This window comes from Diceros bicornis, chromosome 13 (assembly GCF_020826845.1).
Source record: "Diceros bicornis minor isolate mBicDic1 chromosome 13, mDicBic1.mat.cur, whole genome shotgun sequence".
Lineage (NCBI taxonomy): Eukaryota > Metazoa > Chordata > Mammalia > Perissodactyla > Rhinocerotidae > Diceros > Diceros bicornis.
Genome location: NC_080752.1, coordinates 46,026,866 through 46,046,979, shown reverse-complemented (window position 1 = coordinate 46,046,979; position 20,114 = coordinate 46,026,866). Strand labels below are relative to the sequence as shown.

General features: G+C 38.1%; 1 protein-coding gene across 15 annotated transcripts in view; it reads left to right on the top strand.

The window, feature by feature from the left end:
- PUM1 (pumilio RNA binding family member 1) overlaps positions 1–20,114 on the top strand; it is a 129,299-nt gene that overhangs the window by 33,393 nt on the left and 75,792 nt on the right. For all 15 annotated transcript variants that reach the window (XM_058553489.1, XM_058553490.1, XM_058553486.1 and 12 more), the window contains exon 3: positions 4,930–4,998. In XM_058553489.1, coding sequence (XP_058409472.1) covers positions 4,930–4,998 — 69 coding nt within the window. The remainder of the gene's footprint in view (positions 1–4,929; positions 4,999–20,114) is intronic.

Genomic DNA, 20,114 nt, shown 5'->3' with positions numbered 1-20,114 from the left:
TTACTGAGGAAGATTAGCCCCGAGGTAACATCTATGCCAGCCTTCCTCCACTTTATATGTGGGTCGCTGCCACAGCATGGCTGACGAGTGGTATAGGTCCGTGCCTGGGATCTGAACCTGTGAACCTGGGCCACTGAAGTGGAGCGTGTTGAACTCAACCACTACACCATGGGGCTGGCCCCGAACTTTATCTTTTTAAGTGGCATATATAACTCTGAGTTACTTGGTTTTAGAATATAAACTTGCAGTGTGATTTAATAAATACCAACTCAGTGAAACAGTTGTGTCTGAGTTTGGTTCTTCTGTACAAGCAACAGAAAACTGATCAAACTGGCTCGAGTGAAGGGACATTCATTATAAAGACACACTGAGCAGTTAAGGAACAGTAATCCAAGGACAGGAATGCTAGCAAAGTAAGGCCAAGAACTGAACCAGAATGCGATTAAAACTTGCTTCTCTTTTAGGTCTCTTATTTTAGACTGTGTGGTCTACCATGGTATCTCCTTTATTCTCTTCTTTGAGGTTTAATGTTCAATAATATCTGCTTGAAAAACTGATAAATTATAATTCATGAAACAATTGGATCATTAACTTCTTACATTCGGATTCCTTTGTGCCTAAGTCTAAGTTTCAGTTTTCTTTTTCTTTGCAATGTTGGCTGGCAAAAAGAGACAAAAATCTCAATAGAGAGGTAGGAGGAGAATCAGGAGACCATAGTGGTATGGAAGTCAAGGAATGAAGGAATTTTAGAAGGTGACTTTACTGGAATTTTTTTTTTTTTTGTTAATGGGAACTGAAAGAACATGGGCTTGAGCCAGTGATGATTTTTTTTTTTTTTTTTGGAAGTTTCTGAATGGATGAGAATGGAAGTTTCTTTGAATTGATGATTTAGCTGGAAATTGAGAAGAGAGAAAAATGGGTGTACTTTGAAATGCTAAGTTTTAAAAGTAAGTTAGACATTCACGTGATCTAGGTAGTCTAATATATTGATTATGGAAATGCTGAACTAGAGAGAGCCTCTTGTCCCCCAAGCCCCCCAAATTGGGAATGACCCAAACTTGCCCTCTGCTAACTGAGGATAGGGAAAGAGGGGATGAAAGTGTGAAGGAGACATTTCAGTAACTTAAAAGAGAGTAACCTATGAGGTAGATATGGTTGAGTATTGGGCATTTTGTCTCATTTAATCCTTATAACAAACTTATAAAGTAGCTGATGTTATCTCTCAGTTTTACAGGTGAGGAAACAGTGAAGTGTGTAGCATTCATTTACGATTGTGATAAGTGTATGGGATATTGGGTATGGTAAGTAGGGCTTCTCAAGGGGTGATGGATAGGCCAGACACTTTAAAATATGATTTTCTCTTTTTTTTTTTTGTGAGGAAGATCAGCACTGAGCTAACATCTGATGCCAATCCTCCTCTTTTTTTGCTGAGGAAGATTGGCCCTGAGCTAACATCCATGCCCATCTTTCTCTACTTTTATATGGGACACCGCCACAGCATGGCTCTACAAGCAGTGCGTCGATGCGTGCCTGGGATCCGAACCAACGAACCCCAGGCCGCTGCAGCAGAGCACGCGCACTTAACCGTTTGTGCCATCGGGCTGGCCCCTAAAATATGATTCTTAAAGATTTGTAAAGTGATGGTTTTGCTTAATTTTTCATTTTCCAAATGTGAAATATAGTTCTGGGTTTATGTGTTTTGATTTTATAACTTCCTATGTGGTAAAACACCAACTTAATTTGCTAAATTATGGTTCTAGTTAGGGCAGGATCCCTGTTAGAAGAAGAAGGCAGCTGTTGAGGCTTACAAAAGAAAGTTCTGGGACCTGGGAAATGGAAGGGAAACTCAGAAGCATAGGTCATGTATATGGATGAGAACCTTGGGTGGGATGAAGAGAGGCATATAGAGGTAGGTCAGGCTCTAACGTGGTCATCTTGCTTTCCCTCTTCAGTAAAGGGAGTGGGAGATGCCTTTATGGGGAGGGCAGCAGTAGACAAAGTCCTAGATGGGCATGAGAGAGTTACATATTACTGGCAAGTAACCCAAAGAGAAAAATAAAAATAGAAAATAGTTTTGTGAAACCAAAGGAGACAGATAAGAACAGTTGGTAGAAGGAAGGGAGTCTTAGAAACGTTTAGCAAAAGTGAGGAAGGAATTAGTAATAGTACTAGAAATTAACATTAACCCACCACTCAAATGGAATTCTAGAGAAAGGGGAGGTAGAGTACAAGAACTTCAAAAGCTTGTTTTGTCTTGATGGGAGCATTTACTCTGATTATAATTTACAGCCAACTTTTCTCCTTGATAATAGAAAAGGCTTCTTTGTTACCTGCCTGAGATATTTCTTAAAACCTTCCGTATCTTCATTCTTTGATTTCTCTTGATTCCTGAGCATCTTCTTCTGATCATTAGTTTTGTTTCCTAGGAAGAATTTTGTCTGGAGAGTCTGCCTGGTGTCGATGACCATACCAGGTGTAGCTCCCGTTAATAAGCAATAAGTTCCTGACTAGTTAAAAACATTTTTATGAGAATGATTTGGTTTATCTGGTTTAGTCAACTATGGGCAAATGGTTTAAAATGGAGTTTCTGGACTAGCAAAGAAAACTTCAGAAAAATGAGGCTCCTTTTTGAACAGTTGTCTACAGGAGGTAGGAGAGTAATACACAGAAGTAGGAGGAGGAGTGATTTGTCCATAGGTGAGGCGGAGGGAGACATCCGGGAAGAGGGAGGGCTGGAGGAGGTGAAGAGAGAGAGAGCTAAAGATGGGGGAGAGAGGAGACCTGAGAGAGCCAGCAAGTAAGTGGTGAGAGAGAGAATGATGGGTGGGAAGATAGTATAGAAAGGGATGGAAATTGCTGCAAGGGTGGGACGGGCAAATTTTGAAGATAGGGGGAAGAGACAGTGGAAAGCAAAGGCAAGAAAACCAAGAGAGCACACTCATCAAAACTCACAGCAGCAACAGAAGACACTTTTATCTGAGGGTGGGAACTCCCTGTGGCTGCCATGGAGGCTGCGTGGTGACATAGAAGGGACATTGCATTTTAAATTAGAAGACCTGGATTTAGAGCCTGGCAATGCCATTTAAGTGCTCTTCCTTACTTAACAATGGTTGGGAAAGGCTCTGTTCTCTGAGGCTCAGTTTTCTCTCTCTTAAATGGGAATAATTAATGTGAGATTGTTGTGATGATTACGTAAATAGGCATATTGCGTGTTCTCTGCCTTCCCTTACTATTCCTACTTTTCCCTTGGGAAATATAAATAGAATTTCCAACATTCGTGGTTAAAACTATTTGTAGATTTTTGGATTTTCAAGAAATGCCTAGCTCTAGTTAAATGTATGATTAGATTCCACAGAAAGAGCCCAATATAGAGCTGTATGCACTTGATTTGCATGCTTTGTAATTGTTAACTCTGGCCTGAAGGTTCAAAATGATTCATCTAACATGTGTAGAGTTTCTGGCTAACATTCTGTCCTCATCCCCCCCCCCCCCCCCCGCCCTTTATTTTTACTACCTGTACTTGAGGGGCTTGTTCAGTGTGCTTACCTAAATGTAAAACACCTTGTAATGTGAACATAGCTTCTGTTTCAAGGCCTTTGGAAACTGTTTACCGCAGTAGCAAGCCTTGTCTCTATATCTCTTTATTCTCATATGGCTGAATTTTAGCTTCATTTTGAATTTTACAAATTTATGTTTTTAGCAAGCGTCCCAAAGCTGTTACATCTTTGTAGCGTAATATCAGCTCTGAGTTTTGAAAATATATCATTTAAAACAATCATGCAACTGTATTTTTATATGGTGTCAATTCACTCAAATTAAGATTATGGGGTGATATATAGGCAGCATGTTAATAAAATCCGTAAATTGGTTCCCCCAACTCTATTCTGTTTCATACTCTCTATGCTCTTCCCTCTCCCTGCCTGGCCCTAGCTTGACCTTCTTTACATTTACCCACTGCTAGAAATTGTACACCTATGTTGGGAGGTAGTGATGATCAGATGAGGGGGTTTGAGAGACTCCTGCTTCAGGCAGTCAGCAGTCTTTCTCAGGGAGGCAGAATAGCCTTCCTCTTCAGTAAACAAGGGACTGTACTGCAGCCTCGGGCAGCAGAGATGGCTTGCTGCTCGTAACTGAGAGGACCTCTAGACTGTTGGACAACAGAGGGTTTTTGAATTATGACTGTTTAGAATAATTTATTTCACACTTCAACCTTGATCTTAATATTACCATGTAGTAATGACCTTGGAGATAAGTTAGTTGAAGCCTAGAAAGATTGTTTTGATGTGAGTAGTACATTTAATGATAGGTAAAGTTTGAAGGGAGTCTTGTGATATGTGCTATTTGTTTTTTCTCCAGGTTTTGAGATTCTAGGAGTCTTCAGAGATCTTCCAATATGGAGAAATGTTGGAGTGCTCTGTTATGTAATTTGTAGTGCCTTTCCTGGAGGTTTACCAAAGAAATAAAAACTGGGTTGGATCAAATGAGTCCCCTAGTTTATAGTTACTCTTCACAGTTGGAGACAAGTTCTGTGGTCTTGGCCTCAATAGCCAGGTTTAGGTCACATAATCACCTTCATACGTCATTGCCCTTCAGCATGTTGGTCTTTACTTATTAAATTAAAATGTATGAAAATAGCTAACAGTTCTCATGTGATGGAATTCTCATGTGATGGAATTTGCTTTTTCTTTTTCTGGATTATGTGTTTTTCGTGTTTTGAAAACAAAAGGGAATGGGAGGGGAGAAAGCAGGGATCATTGCTGAACCGTGATGGTTAAAGGTAAGTGAATGTTTAATCTCAGTCACTTGATTATTGTTGTCTTTGTCAATATCTGAAAGTAAACATAGAAACGCTTTTCAGTTGTGTTTAATGTGAATGTAAAATTCAAGATGCTGACTTGAGACGTTTCCCTCTTCTGTTCTGAACTCTAGGTACGTTCTATGGATGAACTGAATCATGATTTTCAAGCACTTGCTCTGGAGGGAAGAGCGATGGGAGAGGTAAGTGAACTGGTGTGTCAGAAAAATGGGCCTGTTTTTAAGGGAAGGTTGGAGCTGTCTTTCATCAAATCTGTCTGAACCTAGTCTCCAGAAGTATGTGCTTGCTTCTTCCTTGTTGCCATCCTCATAATAGGAATGGGATATTGCAGAATTTTGCTAAAACAATCTCATTAGAAGAATAATATTAACTTTAGCCTGATGTCTTCAAAACAAGACAAAGCAACCAAAATATGAGCACAGATTATTGACTATTAACCAGTCAGTTGTAAATTGAGGCGTTAAAATTTTACAAAATAATTGTATATGCATCAGATGTCCTTACCTTTGCCTCATTTTCCAGTTGCTAGGTTCTTTTGCAGTGGAAAGGAGTCCTAGATTGGCTGCTAATCAGAATATGTCAATAACTTATTTTTAGAGTATGCCATTTTTGAGGAAGTTATTTAGAGCTCCATTGTGAAGAGGAAGTTGTTAGGTTTCTGTGAAATAATTCCAGATGGTAGATGCGTGAGCCTGTCATCCCTTACATACATAGAATTCAGAAACAAGAATTTTGGTTTGTTTGTAATGTTTAAAATCTGCAAAAACAAAATTTACTATCATCCATTATATTGATAGGGAAGATTGCTATAATTCGAAAAGAAAGGGGAGTATAGATGAAGTTTAGCTGACTTTTGGTGATTCTAGTTGTTGAAAATAAGAATGTATTGGCCATAAGAACATAACAGTTTGAATTAATTGCTAAAGATGTCACACGTTCACAGATGGAGGCGTTTGCTTGTGATTGTCTTGTTCTGGAAAGTAACCTTAGGTTTTTTCTTCTGTTTTGTTTTTTGTATACCTAATATTTAAATCTCCCACATCTATTTTAAGGTTTAAAGGAGAGAGAATAGCTATATTCTGGATTCTCATTTATACCATTCAATAAATACACTTGTTCTTTGATTTAGACACTTTGATCTACGCACTGTGCTAGGTTCTGAGGATTCAAAATTAAGATAATTTCTCTCCTGATTTGTAACAAGTATTCATTGACTGCCTTTGTGGTTAGGCATTAAATAGTTAAATTCTTGCTATTTTGGTCCTGAGATTCTTGCTTTCTTTGTTATAAGATTTTGTTCCTAACTTTCTGAATCATCTTGTGGTCAGAGTCCAGTGTCCTGTCATCTTGGGTTCATGACTTATTGGCCTCTTTTTGTTTTTCCCTTAGAGCTTTGAGAGAAGATTGATAGGTATCATTGTGTTTCCTTTGCCTGCCTAATATCATTGAAACACGTCAAGAAGCCCTATATGGTTATTGGGTGAAAGATTTTGTCAGTTAACTTCTGGAGCAAAGATTGAACAGGAAGTTACCAGATGTGTCTGATATTAGGTATAGAGGGGGAAACCACATTTCTCTTCTTTCCTACTCCTGTGATCCTAACCTGGTCCCAAAACCTCCAGCAAAAATCTACTCTTAGGTTTTTAAAAAATTAATTATACAAAATAAAAATAATGCCTTGTTGCCTTGTTGCTATTTTGTAAGCAGCACTTCATAATTGCTAAAGGCTTAATTCTAATTGAAGAATAGTGAACAGAATTGAATAAAAAGTAAATTTTATTTAAATGACAACAAAAATATTATTTAAATCATTTTTTCCAGAAATGCCTTTTTTTCAAGATCAGTAGAAAGTGAATTTTATTTAAATGACAACTTAAAAATATTTTTAAAATAATTTTTTCTTCCAGAAATGCCTTTTTAAAAGAGTCTCCAAACCTTACCCTTTATTTTTGTTAGAAATGCCATTTTTTGATACATGTATATAATTCTTTAGACGTGGATGTAGGCATAACTAAACAGTACACGTCAACACTAACGCCGTCACTCTTCCTTCTTCTTTCCTCATTATTTATTCACAAAGGAATAATAACAGCTACCATTTTTTGACCATCTATTAGACAGATGCTAAGGGGTTTACATTCATTATCTCATCAATAACTCTATCAGGATGGTTCTATTATCTGGATAAGGAAAAAAACTAAGGAAGATGAATTAATATTCCCAGGCTCACACATCTAGTTAGTGATGGAGCTGGCATTCTGACCTGGCTTCCTCTCCAAAACATTAAAGCTTTAAAAAAAAATGCTTAATACATCCCCCCCCGCGATACAGATACTTACTAAAGCTATTTTTTGAAAGCGTAACACAGTCTCTAGGCACAAAGGGGACAAACTAAGTATGTATGGAGTGAGGTTTCTGTACTCAAGGAACTTTGTTTAGCTAATTGAGGAAGCAATGAATACACATGACAAAAAGAGGGAACAGATTTTTCTATGTGTGGTTGGAGTTCAGAGAAGGGAGGGATCAGTATTGGCAGGACTAGTTTGAGATTAGTTGAATGGAGGGAGGTATAAGACTTGAGAAACGTCTTCTAATTTGGTTAGGATTTGGATAGGCGAGGGTTGGGAGAGTGTTTTTTGCAGTGATACAAGGGAGACTGGCACAAAAGAAATGAAGAAAATAAGCTTTTATAATAAAATAAAAAAGCACAGCTTCTAATTAGTTTAACTTCATTAAATCTCTTTCCCTTTAAGCAATAAAACGTCTCTGGGAGGGGATGTGTATAAATATAGTATTTACCCATGTAAACACTAAAATTCCAAGTAAATTGCATGGAAATTAGAAATTAAAAATTCTAATTAAAATTAAGCTAGGTACAGTATATTTTTGCTGCAATTATTTTCTGTATATTTGTGTGTGTGTGTGTGAGTCCTCATTACGGTAAACAATATACATGTTCAAGAAGGTGTGAATCTTTAGAATTCAAAGAGAATTGGATCCATTCAAAGTGATTGATCTCTAGTAAAAGTGCTGCTTGGCTGTTATTACATTTTTTTCATCAAAGCCACCACTATACTCTTGGTGTCACTTTGGAAGGTTTAGAGCATTTCTTAGTAGAAATCTTGCTAAGTAGCTACTTAAATATCTCCTTCAGACCTTGCTGGCTGTCTGAAGTGCAGTTGTTCTTAGCTGAAGGACTCACATACAAGTGTTATACTTGCCTTCTATTCTAGAAAGTCAACATAAAGAAGATAGGAAAATGTTTTCAGATTAGAGCCACAAATTATTTTCACGAGGGGGTGAGCCCCTTTCATTCAACTTAAAGTCATAGTCCTGAAAAGTTTAAAGGCACATATTTGAGCTGCTGCTTTTATTTGCATATGAAAAGCTTAGTCTGTTGAGTATTCGAGTGTATCTTTGTAGTGCAGAGGAAGGCTCGCTGACCTGTTTCTACATTGGTTTGGTTTATGATCTTGCTTGACTTATTTGCTCCACCTGTAGGAGGGCAGCGCTATTACTGTTCATGTGCTAAAGAGAACGGATTTGCAAAGAGGAGAGCGGTTCTAATTGGAAGTACTTTGAGAGCCTTTGACAGAAAAGGCACCTTTATTCTGCATAGTTGGTTTTCTGACTTTTAAAAACCAGGGACTTTTTTTCTTTTTAAGATTCCTTAGTGTTTTACATGTAGTAAACTTGATAACTTTCAGGGACGTTAAGATAGTAGTGCTTATTTCTGGAATAAATGGAATGTATTTAGATATGTGGCCCTTCATCTTTGTCGAAAACTGAAGCATAGAAAAACTTACCCTTGGTCATAGACAAGTTTGTAAATCTGAGTAGGAAATCGGGAAAGTGCTCCTGTATGTGGAGTAATAATGAATCCTACCATGGTCCCTGGAAGTAGAATAAAGTGAGTTATATTTAAAATGTAGTTGCAGATTCTCATGACATGTTACAAAGAAATTCTATCCATAAATGTGAGATAGCAGAATGGCTTGTAGAGGGAGGAATTTGATAGTGATTTGGAGAGCTGTTAACCCAAGGAAAGGTATAATTTGGTGGGATAGAGATCACACTGGACCAGAATCCTGAAGCCACAGCTTCTAGCCATGGCTCAGACATTCATCTTCTTTAGACTTTGATTTTTTTCCATCTATAAGACAAAGATGTTGGATTAGATGGTTTCCCAGGACCCTTTCAACTCTAAGAATCTTGGAGTTTGCCCTTATTTCTGTCTTTAAAAAGATAGAAAAAAAGAATAGTTCTGCTTTTTAGGATATGCCCGAGGGCATCTGAAAGATGCCTTTTTAGAGTAACTTCCTCCTTGTGATGTAGAGGTTCCGTAACTTTTCCTTGGGTTCTCTAAGTGACTCATTCACTGGTCTGCAGCTGCCTAAGACATTGAAGTGTCTGTCAGGGCTCATGAGGTGGTAATTCTGAAATCAGGGCAAGTGGGAGCCTATTGTGGATACCAAATCTGTTAAATTCTTTTCCATATCTTTCCATCCTGGCAAATAGAATGTCTCATAGAATTGGAGGCTTTTGGGTAGCTAAAAATACTTCTAGGATTCACAGCCCTAGGAGGGCTACCTCACACTGGCAGTTCCTTACAATTAGTGTCCCATAAGAGTAACTCATTTGACTCTGAAATGAGTTGAATTTTGGAAAGGAGATATATTATCTGCCAGCAAGATCATACAACCTTTCTTGCAGAAGGGAGGAAAAATTAATAAAGCCTTGTGGGGTATTAATATAAAATATCTGACTAAGCAGTGTAACAAATCCCTTTTTTCCAAAATTTAGCTTTTGAGTACAGACAGGAATTGTAAAAACTGCCTAGTTCCATTAACTTTGTATTAAACCATTTGGTTGTTGGGCATTTTTGACATCTTGCTGTTAAAATGAAATGTTTCCTTTAGAGAAAACAGCTAGCCAGGCCAAGTGACCTGGGAGAACGAGATCTTAGTTAATGGCTTTCCTGTATTAGGTTAGTGACTGTGTTAGAAGTGAAGTGATCTTTTCATGAGTCTTGTTTGGGGAAGTTCCTGGGATCTTATAATAGTTTTGGGATTGGGATTGGACATTTTAAGGAACAAGATAAGAAGGTGTCATCTAACCCTGAGAATAGTGGATGCATCTGACATTTGGAACCTGGTTCCCAATTCTGTCCTTTCACTTTGAGACTTGTGTGGCACCCCACTCATTCCAATATCTGTCTTCTCTCCTGCTCTGGGAAGACCAGGCTGACTTACTACTGTGTATGTTGAGCTGTCTTGGAATGTTCGAATGGAGTAAAACATGCTCCTTTGCAGCAGGATGTAGCCGATCCACATATTGCTTAATCCATCTTCATTCAACTTCTCTCCTTTTATCCTCCTTTGGCTAAAATGTTTTCATTCTTTTCATGCTCATCAGTATGGTTTATTTGAGGGTAAAACATTTTGGCATTGATTTCATTACCTATGTGAATCTCCAAACAGATTTTTGAGAGAGAGTACCGTTTTTTTATATGAGGAAAATGACTCCTAAGGTCAGGTGACTTCAGCTAAGGTCATAAGTGTCAAGAAGTGGACAGACTTCAAGTTCTATTTCATTAGGCTCAGAAATAATAATAGCTGCAATATATTGAGCATGTTTGATTTTCCAGGTACTGTGCTAATCACTTCATATACATTACAATCTTCACAGTAGTCCTGCAATATTCTGATGCCCTTTTATAGATCAGGCAAAAAAGGATTCAAGAAGCTAACATAATCTTGAGCCAGCTATTTGAATGAACCCAGATCTCTATCACTCCAAATCCTGAAGTTTTTCTGCTGTTCTTTTCTGCATGTCCAGCGTCTACTCATTATTTAAAATCCAGCTTCGGTTATCACCTCCTCTGTAAAAGCTTTCTTGCTCTCGCCAACCAGTAGCTGTGGAGAGTAATTCAAGTAGCAAGTTATTTGTATCATTCTTATGGCCCTAATTTATTTTATATATAGTGATTTGTGTAAATTTTTTCTATTTCCTTGCACACAAGTTTGTTGAGGGCAGGGGCTTCAGCTAATAATGTACTTTGTAAACAGTGGATGCCTAATATATTGTGTTGAATGAATCTTATACTAGTAAATATTTTTTTCTAAGTATGGATTCCTTTTTGTTTTCTCTTTCACTTCAGAAGTTGGTATTGCCCTCCCCCCAAGGGACCTCAGTTCAATTTGGTAAATATTTATTGCCTGTATTCTCTATTCAGGTTGCTTTTCCACCCTCAGGCATGTGGGGGTGTAAAGGGGAGTATGAGGAACAGACAAAACTGAAAGGCATTTATTCAGCCTTCTGTGCAAATTTTTATGTTTTTGAACCATTCAATAATTACTTTTGTAAGAGTACATAAGACGAATAGTAAATCAGCAATGCTGTTATCATCCAAGTTGAATCTGATATAAAGACATTTTATTATAAAGGATCTTTTGTTTAATATAGTTGTGACCAGATCAGTAGGATACTTTCTGTGGGCTATCTGCTGGGGCATCGAAATATCTTCGTTATATATATACAACAAGACATAATGCTGCTTAGAAGACTGGAATTACTTTTGTTATATTTCTTCTTCAAGCTGCTATTAAGCATGTTGTGTGTAATTCTCTCATTTACTGTTGTTTTACTAATGAGGAACCAGAACACCAAAGTTAATTCATTGTCTCTTGATTAATTCTGTGGTTCTCATTATAGCAAAGCAGGTAGAGGAAGTAGTTTATTTTCTGTATTGGTCTTCCCTGTATACGTAGTAGCCATATCTATGAAATTTTCGTCTCCTGGAATTCCTGAAACGGGGAACTTGTCCATATCTAGCATCCTGAGATCCTTGTCCTGTTAATTTAATAATTAAAAATACCCTGAGGCTGACCAGGTGTGTGGGTGGGTTTGAGTATTTGGTCCCATCTTGAGGCAAAGGACTCTCTCCTCTCTTAATTGAGCTGGTTGCTTCTTGCTTTGGGGATGTGAGGGAGACAGGTCATGAAGCAATCTATATGTTTTCATGGTTTTATTCATGAACTTGTCAGGTTTCCTAAGTAATCTGGAGGCTTATCTTTTGCACACTGGGCTCTTAGGTACTATTGCAAGAATTATTTATATAGTTATTAATGTCTAGACCTAGTATACCACGAATGTGGTCATGTTGTAGAGCAAACCATATAGTTTATACATATATAAAAACAAATGACCTTATTTATGGGTAACTTATAGGTAGCCAAGGTAACATGCTGTTCCCATATCCTGGAGAAAAGGTAGATTCACGCTGGGCATTTCTTCATTTTCTGAACGTAGTTACTGTCAGTCTATCAAGTTTTAAAAAGATAGCAGAGAAAAGAAGTTTCTTCTGGCTCTGTTCCAATAACTTGAAGTGGGAAGGTATAAAGAAAACTTTACTTTCAGTGGCTTCAGGAGAGGATGTGCAATGAAGAAAGGATGAATGTGGAGCTTGCCCCAAGTTACTTGATCACAAAATAACATGGAGATTGAGATGCTAACAGTATCTCTGAATTTTTTTGGAAGGGCATGCTTTATAAAAGTACAACCAATATTTTTTGTGGGTTTCCTTTCAAGGATGAAGTTGTTAATGGTTGTTGTACTTTGTGTGGTAATAAACTGGGAAACCTCTGTGCTCTTTGAAGAGAGTGTGTTTTGGAATTTAACAGTGGTCATCAATTGAAGAACTGACTGCAGTTCTCTCTAGTTTGTGGTTGTCCTAAAATCTAAGAGCTACCAAATTCTTCTTATCTCTAGCTGATTGCTCTTTTTTTTTTTAAATAATTTTATTTATTTATTTATTTCCCCCAAAGCCCCAGTAGATAGTTGTATGTCATAGCTGCACATCCTTCTAGTTGCTGTATGTGGGACACGGCCTCAGCATGGCCGGAGAAGCGATGAGTCGGTGCACGCCCGGGATCCGAACCAGGGCCGCCAGTAGTGGAGCGCGCGCACTTAACCGCTAAGCCACGGGGCCGGCCCTGATTGCTCTTTTTGCTCTTACTGTTCCCCAGCAACCCGCAGTGGATCTTCAGGACAACCTTAAAACTTTACCCGTTAGGCTTGTAGACTTAAACTTGCAAACACCATGTTCTTACGTACTTGGATCCTGTTTTCATCTAGCCTTTGCACTCAGTTGACTCTACAGAATAGATTCCTGATTAAAAGAAATTCAGTGATAGACTGGCTTACATATGCTTAGTGACTTCATTTTTGATCATCATAATGGGTTATGAATCTTCGCTTTTGAAATTATATAGATTTTTTTAATGCTTTGAAAGCTGAGAGAGGCATCTAAACAGAAGTTTGTACCTTCGTTGCCCCGTTTCCACGGGTTCCTTCTCTTACCATTTCATGCCTAGATTACTGCAGATTACTCTTTGCTTATCCTCTCAGCATCCATTTGCTTTTCCTCACCCATTTTATGGAGGACTGTCAGACTAATCTTTTAAAATTAATTTTTATGATATTTCTCCCAGTTGTTGCCTGTTGGGTTAGAGTCTGGTTCCTTGGTGCTCCATGAACCTCACTGGCAACTGGACTAGTTGTGCTGTTTCATCCTCTCTTTGCTGCTTCCTTATGTGGATGGCCGGGGTCCTTTTTTATTCATGGGCAACTGCCCCACCCGCTTTAATTTCTACCTGTGCTCTTTGTGGAAAGTCCTTTCTACTTTGTTCTCACCTCACTTTGAAGTCTCCCCCTCCTTTCAGGCATTCCTTGACCAGTCCTATCCCAGGTTACTGTTCCTTTCTTTATCTGTGTGTAGTAGGTTGTGCAGTTTAACAGTCTGCGGTATACAGTTAGCCTGCTTATCTTAAAATGCCTTGTAACTGTATCAGTTTGATTCCTGGTAGGTTTTTCTTTTTAATCTTTTCTTTCAGGGCAAAGAATGTCTTCTGTTATTTTGTTTATTCCAGTAGTGGCTGATGCAGGCTGTGCATTTCAGGGTATGTGAGTAATGCTTTACTTGTTGATGTCAGTAAGTACTTCAGATGCTGAAACTTTATTTTTTCAATAGGCAGAAAAGCAATATTGGTTTTCCAGATGTGGGAGAAAAGATCATATTACCTCATATTGGCCAGGCCTAAGTGATTTGTGTGATGTCATCCTTAGTGGTGGAAGTGTTATTAAAGGACATTAGATACAACTATTAACAGTGCTTATGAAAAGTGCTTAATAACCTGAGAAAAATTAAAAAAAAAACCTTGATTTTATATACTGCATAGTTATAATTATGCAAAAAATTAAAGTTTTTTTAAAAAAGGAGTATATTAGATTTCAACCAAAAGAGATATTTAGTTAAGACATCCTTATTATGGAAACTTATTTTCAGTAGTAACCATCTTGCCACATAGGCTAAAAATTTTAAGCAGTAGTTACTAGTTGCTAGACTGTGATGCTGCCTAGTAGGAAATGTGAAAAAACTATAGTACATGCTGATTCCTAGACAGTTTTTTGTGATTTGAATTAAATGACAGAGAACAAAAATGTTTTAACATTTTTTTTTTTTTTTGTGAGGAAGATCAGCCCTGAGCTAACATCCATGCTAATCCTCTTTTTGCTGAGGAAGACCGGCTCTGAGCTAACATCTATTGCCAGTCCTCCTCCTTTTTTTTTTTTCCCCAAAGCCCCAGTAGATAGCTGTATGTCATAGTTGCACATCCTTCTAGTTGCTGTATATGCGACACGGCCTCACCATGGCCGGAGAACATGGCTGGAGAAGTGCGTCGGTGCACGCCCGGGATCTAAACCCCGGGCCGCTAGTAGCAGAGCGCGCGCACTTAACCGCTAAGCCACGGGGCTGGCCCAAAAATGTTTTAACATTTAAAAATCATCTTTACACATAAGTATTGAGTAACTGATTAAAAAGAATGCAGGACACTTCCCTAATTAGTAGATATGTAAATGGGAATGAAAATTTAGATCATATTCCTTCTCTTTCAGAAGGTGAAAATTAAAACACCATCTTTGTTTATTTGTATGGTTGTTTATTTTTTTTGGATTTTTTAATTGAGGTATAATTGATATACAACATTATATTAGTTTCAGGTGTACTTCATAATGATTCGATATTTGTATACATTGCAAAATGATCACAGTAAGTCTAGCTAGCGCAGTAAGTCTAGTTAGCGTCTGTCACCATACATAGTTACAGATTTTTGTTTTGTGATGGAAACTTTTTTTTTTTTAAAGATTTTATTTATTTATTTTTTCCCCCCAAAGCCCCAGTAGATAGTTGTATGTCATAGCTGCACATCCTTCCAGTTGCTGTATGTGGGACGCGGCCCCAGCATAGCCGGAGAAGCGGTGCGCGCCCGGGATCCGAACCCGGGCTGCCAGCAGCGGAGCGCGTGCACTTAACCGCTAAGCCACGGGGCCGGCCCTGTGATGGAAACTTTTAAGATTTACTCTCTTAGCAACTTTCAAATATGCAATACAGTTATTATTAACTGTAGTCGTCATGCTATATGTTACATCCCCTTAATTTACTTTGTAACTGGAAGTTTGTACCTTTTGACTCCCTTCACCCATTTCACCCACCCCCCATCCCTCGCCTCTGGCAACTAGCAATCTGTTCTCTGTATCTATAAGCTTGGTGTTTTTTAGATTCCACGTATAAGTGAGATCATATAGTATTTGTTTTTCTCTATCTGACTTATTTCGCTTAGCATAATGCCCTCAAGGTCCATCCTGCTTATTTTTAATTTCAAAAATACCTGGCTTGTGATTAGACCATTGAACATTTTCAGCATTCCCTATTTAAGCTACAGTTTTCAAAGTGGATTGGAACTTATCTGCTTGCTTAAAAATATTTGAAATGTGCAATGTGAGCTTTCTCCTTCAAGTTGCCACTTTGAAGTTATGTTGAAGTGAAATGTGTCTGCCTAAGAGAAAATGCCTTATTTGTAGTGAATTCCTTGCCACCATAATTTCAATTTTTGTTTATTAGAAAATCAGTTGTAAATCATGATAAAAGTATATTTTGTAGTAAGTCATTCATAATCCCACCACACCAACAAGCACCTATTTCAGTTTTTATTTTTCTTTCCAGTCTTGATCCAAAAAGGAAGGGTGTGTGAGGGGAAGCAATCTTACATGTACAATTTTGTATTTTACTTTTAAAATTTAATGTTATAAGTATTACATATAGTCGTGATGGCTGTTTTGGGTGAGCTTATTACGTGTTGCGCCACAGTGGCCTTAGTGAACACTTAGTTTGCTCCTAGTTTGCTTGCTCTTACACTTTGAATGTAGAGGTTGTTTTTCTTTTGGATTTTTTGCTGAGATAAATTCTCAGGAATGAACTGGACTTTTGATGTATATGTTTTCAGAACCCTTGCCAAAAGAATTGTCCTAACAGTGAACGGATGTACCTTTTTTTTTAAAGCCTTGTAAAAGATATTGATTTATACTTTTATATTTAAACTGTTTCTTGTTAAAGCTTTAGAAATAACTTATATGGGTAGAGTTCATAGTATTTATGAAAGCACTTTATAACTGTCTCACTTGATTTCACAACAACCCTCTGTGATATGGAGGGCTAAGTAAATCCCCTGAGGCATTAAGATTTTGAGAAGGTATTTCTGAGAATTATAATTTTCATGCGTCAGAGCTCTGACTAGAACATGTGACTATCAGTGTTTACCAATAATACTTTATTTCAGTCACTTCTGAGCAGTCCTTTCTCTGAGTTGATGTCAAATTCTTTTAATGTAATGAGAATATTTACTAAGAGATTAAAAAAAATGATTTTTTGGCTGTATCTTACCAGCCAGTTAAAATATCAGGTATTTGACTCCTGCCTTGGCTACATGCCAGTGAAACCAAGCTTGTGTTGGCAGTCTGCATTGCCTGATAACGTGATCAAACCTGATCACGCCTGCAGTGCTGTAGCATCCCCGTGAGGGGCACTCCTTAAGGAGCCACACTTTCTCTGCGAGATAGCCCTGTGCAGCCTGTGGAGAGCCTGTAAGCAGTTACCCACTATTGCATTCCTCTTGAGTACAGAGTACTTGTTGGAGTGTGCATTTAGTGTTGAGACCCTCAGAAAACCTCACTGCTGCTCCCTTATGCAAATATTACCGATGGCTTGGTCAAACAGGTCCAGTCCTTAATAATCATTTTGCCTCCTCTTAGTTTCTGGAAAGCTGTGATCGTGGTTCTTCTTGCAGTGTTTTGTTAGAGCTCTTAATTTTATGGGATTTACACTGACGTGGGCTGGGTGGTGCTGCCAGCCAAGTACGCAGGAGCGTTTCATTGACTAGCCATTAGTAGTATGAAGTCTATTTGTTACTACTTTGTTCTGAAATAATAGTAGCAGCCAGTTCTTTGAGTGGTTACTCTTGAGTTCAGCATTGTGCTGCTGCTTTACACACGATTTCATTTAATGTTCATAGCAGTTCATTTTATAGATGAGAAAACTGAGGCCTAGAGAGGTTAAATTCACACAGTTTGGATTTAAAACTAGGTTTTTTTTTTTTTTTTTATAATGATTTCAGAGCACTCGTGTGCTTTACCATTATGTTACTTCCTAAAATAAGAAGCCTAGAGGTTCTTGACGTTCTCAGCCCTTCATTGTCTCCTCCTCTGTTTAAAGGGCTCTTAGTAAGAATTAATGTGATGATTGTGCAAGTGTAGCTCTGCATATTGTTTTTTTTTGTTAGATGATAAAACCAAAAAAGTGTTTCGTAACAAACTTGAGAGATTTCCCAAGTGGCTAACATTGCTTGTAAACCAGTGCTTGATTTCTGTTTTGTTCTCCAGAAGCCTCATGAATAAGCTTACTGATTTCTTTAAGTCATTTCTTTTACGAACCTATGGTTCAAGCCGGGATAAGTAGTGTGCACATTTTTCTCCCAAAGATTTGAGAACAGACACTGTTGGAGGGGCAATTAAGAATCGCATTTAATGGGACAATACAAGGAAGTGTACAATCTTTTGTATTGCTGGGGAGGATGGGAGGACCTCCCGAGCCCTGGTTCTTAGTTTGTAGGTCTTGAAAGAGACTGATAATTAATTCAGAGATGATTGGATTATAGGATCGACCTACACTAACCTGAATAAGAGATGAATGTATAAAACCCAAAATGCAGTTTGCTAATTTATATGGGGAAATAGTAACTTTCAAGTGGACAGGATAATTGTATCCAGTGATCAGCATGCTTGGCTACAGGAGGAAGCCAAGTTCTCATAAGAAAGCTGCTTGGTAAGCAGAGTCTGAGCCAGGGAAGTTACTTGAATGTTTTAGTGACTGCTATAATCAAGCTGTCATCTAGTCTGATGCATCAATTGCTTTTATAAGGATAGACTTGTTTGTCATATACCCTCTCCCTAAACATGCCAACTGAATAATACTGCCTACGTCTGAATCATTGGGTCTCCTTTGCTTTTGTTGAACCAATTCCTAATTCCCGTTATCTTCCTTTAGAATTGTCAAGTCTTTTAATCCTCTTGTTGCCTAATCTTTCTTTAAAGTGAATTTTGTAAACCTCTTCTGTGATCTGTTCTTTTGTGTTCTGTCAAAGAACAGTCTTTGTTTCCAAGTTCTTGATGGGGTAAGCAGTAACTATCTTTTCATGTACTAGTTGCATTTAAATTTTTGGTGATTGAAATTAGATGTGGCTTAAGTGAAAGTTTGACAACTCCTGGCATTTATGGGTTGACCAACCAGGATGTTTTAGCCAATGCTGTGGATGATGTTACCTCTGGAGGGGTTGCTGTTGAATTTGAAATAACAATTAGATACTCATCATCACTTTGTTTTATAATTCAGTAGATTGTAGCTCCTTTTAATATGATCAGATTGGAACAGTTAAATGTCTTTATTTTAGTTGACTCCTGAGTATGTGATTGCTACTAATTCTCAGCAAGCTTAATGTGTCTTAAGTCAATTTAATTTTGCAGAATTTTTTAATACAGAAGGGCTATAAAACAAAGTAGGGGAGAACATGGAATGGACAAAATTTTTTCCAAATTCAAAAGCACTTGGATTTTAGATATTAGAAGTGGAACAAGAAGTACTTCTTGGAAACGAACTCTTAAAGAAGTGTTTTGAATATAAGAAAACTCCTTCATCTGTTCACAACTGTATCAGTTACCTGTTGCTATATAACTGATTACCCCCAAATTTAGTGGCTTAAAACAACATAGTTGTTTAAGCCTCACAGTTTCTGTAGGTCAGGAACCCAGTCATGGCTTTGCAAGATCCTCTATTTCAGGGTCCCTCACATACAGGATTTCAGTTAGGGCTACAGTCATCTCAAAGTTCAGTTGGGGAATGGTCTGCTTCCAAGCTTAGTCACATGGTTGATGTCAAGATTAAGGTCCTCACAGATTATTGGATTGAGAGCCTCAATTCCTAATGAATTGATGTCCAGTGACCTCTCTTGGTTCCTTGCCATGTGGGCCTTTCTGTAGGGCAGCTTGCAGCATAGCAGCTTGCAACATAGCAGCCAGCTTCATCAGAATGAGCAAGCAAGAGGGGAAGAGAGATGAGAGCAAGAGGGCAAGAGAGGAGTAGAAGCAAGACTGAAGTCAGTTTTTTGTAACATAATCTTGAAAGTGACACCCCATCACTTTTGCCTTGTGTTATTCTTTAGGAGGAAGTTACTAGGTCCAGCCCACAGTCAAGGGAAGGGGATTACATAAGGACATGAGTACCAGGAGGCAGAGGTCATTAGGAGTCATTTCAGATGCTGCTGACCTCACAGCCTAGGAGTGGATGGAGATGGGTATGTTTTAGAGGAAAGAGAGAAATGCTAGGTTCTGTGTAAGATCCAGAGACTCTGAAGAGCTCTGCCAAGTTTGCTTCTCTTCGCCCAAGTACCTTGGTTCAGTATTTTACTTTCCTTCCCATTTGCAGAGCACGCTTGCAACCTGTAAGTTCCACCTTTTTTTCCTCCCAGAATGGGCACGCTGCCACCCTCTTCTCCCACATCCTTTTTCTTTATCTCTTATAAACCTGCTTTTTCAGTCCCTACTGTTTTCATTGATAATAGTTAATTGACCTTCTTGTTGCTACTTTGCCAAAGCATCTGGAGTTCTAGTACTTTTTGGGCTGCTCCTGGCATCTATTTAGAATTTATATTTATACCTATTGTTAGTAGTGGGAGATACGGTTACCTCTTCGTATCTGACTAGAGTCTTGAGTTTTTTGGCGTGTAGTCAAGACTTGTTGCATCTATTACTACTTTGAAGTGGAATCTCCGCTTTTTAACTCCTTTCTACATGTTTGTTGTCTTGTTGTTTCCTTTTGAGAGAATTTAGCCTGGAAGCAGCCTTGCTT